Source organism: Eschrichtius robustus, chromosome 4 (genome assembly GCF_028021215.1).
Source record: "Eschrichtius robustus isolate mEscRob2 chromosome 4, mEscRob2.pri, whole genome shotgun sequence".
NCBI lineage: Eukaryota > Metazoa > Chordata > Mammalia > Artiodactyla > Eschrichtiidae > Eschrichtius > Eschrichtius robustus.
Window position 1 is genome coordinate 60,516,561 of NC_090827.1, and position 6,196 is coordinate 60,522,756.

The 6,196-nt window shown below is 33.2% G+C and overlaps 1 protein-coding gene across 2 annotated transcripts in view; it reads left to right on the plus strand.

The window, feature by feature from the left end:
* The window catches only part of RCHY1 (ring finger and CHY zinc finger domain containing 1), a 16,116-nt gene extending 10,207 nt beyond the window's left edge, over positions 1-5,909 (plus strand). The window contains exons 4-9 of one of the 2 annotated variants that reach the window (XM_068542812.1): positions 55-133; positions 2,104-2,148; positions 2,259-2,317; positions 2,404-2,430; positions 3,403-3,523; positions 5,299-5,909. In XM_068542812.1, the coding sequence (XP_068398913.1) occupies positions 55-133; positions 2,104-2,148; positions 2,259-2,317; positions 2,404-2,430; positions 3,403-3,523; positions 5,299-5,427 (460 nt within the window). In that variant the 3' untranslated portion in view covers positions 5,428-5,909. The remainder of the gene's footprint in view (positions 1-54; positions 134-2,103; positions 2,149-2,258; positions 2,318-2,403; positions 2,431-3,402; positions 3,524-5,298) is intronic. The other variant, XM_068542813.1, reaches the window with a different exon arrangement.
* The last annotated feature ends 287 nt before the right edge of the window (positions 5,910-6,196 follow it).

The following is a 6,196-nucleotide window of genomic DNA, read 5'->3' on the forward strand; positions in this document are numbered from 1 at the left end:
TGAACAGATTATCATTGTAGTTAAAAAACGTGTTTGTTTTCATGCTTTTTTAAGGATTGGTCCAAAGGAAGATTTTTTCCACTGTCTGAAATGTAACTTATGCCTCACAATAAATCTCCAAGGAAAGCACAAGGTATATAATTCAGTTTGCATGATTTAAAAAGTATTACAGTGTTTTTGAAAACAGCTCAAATCCTCATTTGTTTAAAAGCATGCTCATTTTCAGATATTACCCAGTACAATCATGTCGCTTTTTATTTTTAAGCAGTATTAAGTAGATATTCTAAAGTATACACCTTAGAATATCTGATCTACAATTCCTTTTCTTCTCTGGGGTGTGTAAGAATACTTCCACCAGTTATTAGTATAATGTAGACAACTTCTAAATTGGCTTATGGATTCTTATCATTGATACTGGTTTTAAGAATAACTTTTAAAAAGTGTGGTACAGGAGAAATACAGAGCAGTGTAACCTTTTGTTAACACAGCATTCCAAGAAAATTCAGTATTCCTTTCATAATTAGACACATATTTTTCATTTGGATGTAGAAATTTTATGTCATGATCCTAGGCCTGTTAAAAATTATTTTCCATTACTTAGGAGAAAATCTAATAAACTATCGTTTATAGTACTGATTCTATCTAAGAATTTAGAGAATGGAGACACTAACGAGGGTGTTTTAAAAATAGATACTAGATAATAACTGGCCTAAAATACTAAGGTGGTGAGATGAATAATGAACATAGGGGATATTGTGACGAGTATAAGGGAGAAACAATGGGGCTGAATAAAGATGACACCCAAGGTTTTTAGTGCTGGCTTAAAGTACTTGATTAATAGATTGTGAATTTGTAGGAGATAAAAGATTGGGTTTGGTTTTACCGACTTGAGTTTAGGGTGATAGCAAGATATGCTTGCTGTGTTGTCTTTAGAAAACTGTATACTCATTTTCTCTTGTGGTATTTTTATTTTGTTTCTCACTTATTTTTTATTGTTTATATTAGTAAATGGTCGTATCATCTACTCAGGTGCTTAATTAAAAAGCCTGGGCATCATCCATGGCTTGGTGCTTTTTCTGTTACCTCCTCACACCTAATCAGACACTGTCTTGTCAAGTTAAGAACTCAGGCCCTGTGGGCACCGTGTTGGAGCTCAAATATATTTCCACCTCTTGCTACCATATAATTTTGGGAGTTCTTTAGCTTCTCTAGGCCTCAAATACATCATCTGTAAAATGGGGTAATAATTGTACCTGTTTCATTTAGTGTTGTGGGAATTAATTGAGGTAATACAGGTAATGAACTTGGCATATTGCCGCAGACCGGCTGCAGAAAGCTAGAAGTTCCTGGCGGTGAGGGGTAAGGAACTGAAAAGCACCAGTATGGGGTCAGAAGGGCCAAGACAACTGATGGTTGCAAGGCAAGTTTATTCAAAGAGCATGAATGTATATATAGGTTTAGTACGGAACGAATATTAGACAATAAATCAGTAAACCTTGTATTTCCACATAATTCTGTCGCCACTATCTATGCGCCACTATCTATGCGCCACTATCTATGCGTCAGCATGCCTTATGGGCCATTCTTTGGAGGTACAGACTTCCCCCTCAGGGCAGCACGTCCTTCTTCTGGGGAACAACCAGGGGCTCTTAGATCCAGAGCAGGCACCTGGAACGAAACTGGCCGCAAGCCATTTTCCTTTTTTACGCTCAATACCGCAGCGTCAGGAGTGCATACCAAGAAAGAGACAAGCAGTTCTCCGGAAAGCAGAAAGCTGAATAAGCTTACAGCTTGGGGGGCCACCACAGCATATGGCATGTAGTACAATCTCTATAATATGAACTGTTATTATTTATATATAAAATGAAGATAATTTGAAGAAGACATATTAAGCAATTTCATTGTTTCAGGTAATGTGCAAAGCCATAGTTGTGAGAGTTAACTGTTCAATTTTTGTCTGACATATAAGAAACGTGTATTAATGTTCATTATTATCTTTAATAAGTTGGTATTGTTTCCTTAGTTAGTTTTTATTATTAATACTATGGTTATATCATTTCCATCTAGTTAAGCTTTGGTAATTTTAGTTTTGCTTTTAAACAGTGTATTGAAAATGTTTCCCGGCAGAATTGTCCAATATGTTTGGAGGTAAGCTTAAAATATTTTTTGTTTTGGAAATATCCCCTCTTGAATTTAAAATACTGGCTATTTATATTGTCTTCATGTAGTTAAGCACTAACATTTATTTCCTTTTACAGGACATTCACACATCCCGTATTGTTGCTCATGTCTTGCCATGTGGACATCTTTTACACAGGTAAAGTAACTGGTTTTTTTCCTAAAAAATGTTTGGAAATAGTGGGGGTACTTTTTGCTTTATTAAAATAATATTATATTTTTCAGAACGTGTTATGAAGAAATGTTGAAAGAGTGAGTGTTTCATGGGATTTAAAAAAACTGTAATTGTAAGACCTCTGTTTTCTTTCCTTTTCTTCCCTTTTTTTTGTTTTTTTGAGGGGAAGGGGAAATGGGCAATATGGTGCAGTTACTTGCACCATATTGGACATGGTAGATATTTCTCTCGAGATGGGTTGGGTAGATGGGTGGTGTTAAATTGAGCAAAAAGCATGGTGGGGGCATAGGACTATACCTTTGTCCTCATGTTTCTGTTATGCCTTATCTCATCTCACAACTTGAGACAGATAACTCTCATTTTCTGGCTATACTTATTGGGGAGCTCAGTCTCTGCCAGAGGCAGTCATAGCGTTGTAAAAAATAAAAATGCTGAGGCATGTTGCTCAAAATTCTTAGTTGTTTTATTGGCCCAGTATAATGACCTGTCAAAAAAAGCTGATAAGATTTATCTAATGCTGATTTTGTTGTGGGGAAAGGATGCTAAAGTGAGATACAAATAGTTAGGAAAGAGGAGACTGTGTAAATGTATTTTGGTCTTGCAAACTAATGAGTAGAAACTTTAAGAGCCGGATAGAAGGGAACTTTTTCAGAATTTTTAGAAAGGAAATAATATGATCTGAATAAGTTTTAAGGAATACAATCTCTCCTTTGCTTGAATAGATTAAGAAATTGAGGCTGTTTAGCTAAAAAGCAGTTTAATTGGTTTTTAAAATATATTGAGTATATTCTACAGAGAATATTGAGTAATTCCTCTTCATTTTAGAGAACTGAGGAAAAAGAAGTAGGTTTAAAAAATACCCTATGACACAGGATTTAATTGAAAACTTTTATATTACGAAAGTTTCCAGATTTGTAAGATGATCTTGAAATATAAAATAATACCTGTCTTGGATGGTTTATGTACCAGTTAGCATGCATCTTCTTATATACCTGAGTTGATATACTCCCCATTTAACGTTTGGGAAATAAATCTTTTATCTCTCCTAGAGGCTACAGATGTCCATTATGTATGCACTCTGCTTTAGATATGACTAGGTACTGGAGACAGCTGGATGATGAGGTAGCACACACTCCTATGCCATCAGAATATCAGAACATGACTGTGGATGTGAGTAGAATCAATGCTTAAAAATACTTTTCAGGTTCCTTGTTGATGTTCATGTGTATTTTTTCCCTTTTGCTCAGATCTGTCTAAAAAGTACTATTTGGGTGTAGATGCCAATGTGATGATTAATGGGAAGGACAGAATAATCTTTAAATTTTAGTTACTCTGAACTCAAAAGACCAGGAAAAAAAATCCAAGAATATCTTTGTGAAATTCTTCCCAACACTAGATGGCAGGCAAAAACTTTATTCTGAATAATTTACATATCACTTAGCAGAGTCAGTTGGTAATGTAACTGAGTAGAGGTGGATTACTGGTTTGATGTTTTATTTTAATTATGTTTTAATTTTAACTATTTTAAATTTTATTTCAGGCAAACATGTTTACTGATTTTTTTTTTTTATGATTACTTCTTGGTTTTTAATGTTTATTACCCTTTTTAGTCTAAGACTTTATTTGGTCTTAGCCTGTAATCTAAAATATAAGAGGTATTTCTGTGCCTTTTGCCTCGTGGAGAATGATCATCTTTTCTCCATTAATTGAGATGTGCTGCTATCTAGTCTCAGCATAGTACATTCAGTTACAGGTTAGACTTGGAAAGTAGATAGCTTTCTGGTGCTTTAATAATTTTTCGACATATAAATTTTCAAAACATCTTCATTTCAAATACTTCTACACAAAAAGATAAAAACCACTTAACAAAGCCAGATAAAAATTATTTTCTGTTTAATTCACACTGGAGCATTTCATAATTCATGTGGATAATTGAATTGTTAGTAAGATCAATGAAAGATCACTTTTGTAATACTGATAGTAGTGTCATGTGTTATTAGAGGCTGTAGTGTGCTGTGTCCTATTTAGATCATTTTTTGAAATAACAGCCTTATTGAGATATAATTCACATACCATACAACTCATCCATTTAAAATGTCCAGTTCAGTGCTTTTTAGTGTATTCTTGGAGTTGTGCAAACATAACCACCATCAATTTTAGAATATTTTCATCACCCCAAAAGGAAACCCCATAGCCATTAGCAGTCATTCCTTAATCCTCTAGCTCTAGGCAACGAGTAATCTATTTTCTACATTTAGATCATATTCTTAAAAGAATTACTTTCCAAATTATAATTTAGAGAAAATTTGGATGTTTCCTACTTATTATGGTGTGGCTCTTCTAAAGCTAATGCTTTTCGCACATAGTAATTTATTGATCTTTTTTCAGGTTAACACCTTTTTTATTTTTCAGGATCTCAGTACTAGAAGAGATTAATTCCTAAGTGGCATCTTATTGTCATTTTAGGGACGAGCCAAAAGCTTTTCTTTGTTCAACTTTAGAAAGTATTCTTTTGGACTTTAATTCATTTTTGAGGCATGGAAGGCTAGGAACTTAGTATATTAAAGAATAAGCAAAAATATTATAAGTATGTAAAAATTTGTTTTGTTAACTAAGATAATATTCTAAGTGTCAACAAAAAATAATGAAATTGTGTGTTGTTTTGAATTAGTATAGGTCTTGATCTGATTATGATGCCTATGTTAATTTTTGTGCTACTACTATTTATACTATTTGGGAACTACTTTAAAATAAGACTTCTTAGCTCAAATCCACATTTTCATTTTCTAAATTCAAAGCTACTTTCTTATTAGAGTTTTTAGTGAACAAATAAAAGGTATGTTTTCATATCTTAAGTATGATTTTCGAGGAATTGTTTTGAGCAGACAATGCCACTTTCTATCTATAAGGTTTAGTATACTTAATTTTAATTCATCTCTTTTCAGATTCTCTGCAATGATTGCAATGGAAAATCTACAGTCCAGTTCCATATATTAGGCATGAAATGTAATATTTGTGAGTCCTACAATACTGCTCAGTCTGGAGGATGTAGAATTTCAGTAGATCAGCAATGACCAGCCTATACTGCACTGGACAACTCAGCATTTTCTGATATAGAAAAAGGCTATCTTTTTATCATGATGTGTCAGAATCTGTGCATTAGAGTTGATTTGTTTTGTATTAGTGTCACAGGGTAAAATCATAGGACTTAAGGATTCACAGTCTCTTTATAGAATTATCACAGCTCTACATTGAATGAAAGCCATCATGCTTGTGTTTTGATTGGAAATTCCTTTGGTGTCAGTTGTTTACCACTGAAATTCACATCCATAGATGTATTATACTTACATGGAACTTTGTTTTAAGTGCCACTATGCACACAGAATTCATTTCTAGTTCTTGATAGAACTGTACTTAATTCTCAGTATTATTCTTGACTTTTTAAGGGCTGTGCTATGAGAATATGTTCTATCTTACTGTTAAAGTCTAATTACATATACTTTAGAATTTTCTAAGACAGTCCTTTGGATCCTGTAAATGTGACTTTTGATGTAATAACTGCTAATAAAATTATATTGAAACAGTATTTTATAGAAAGTTTTTTTCCAAGGCTATCTATTTTTGGCTCAGAGCAATCCTCTTTTCTTTATTTTGAAGTAATCTTCCATAAGAGTAATTGGGAAAAAGGTAAAATAATAGAACTCTTCTGAGCCTTAAGAAAGCCATCAACATTGAAAATAATCGTTTTGGTTGTCCAAAATTATTTTTTCAAAGAATAATTTATTCATTCAGTCAGCAGTTATTTAGTGAGCAACTGTGATGTGCTGGGTATGGTTCTAGATG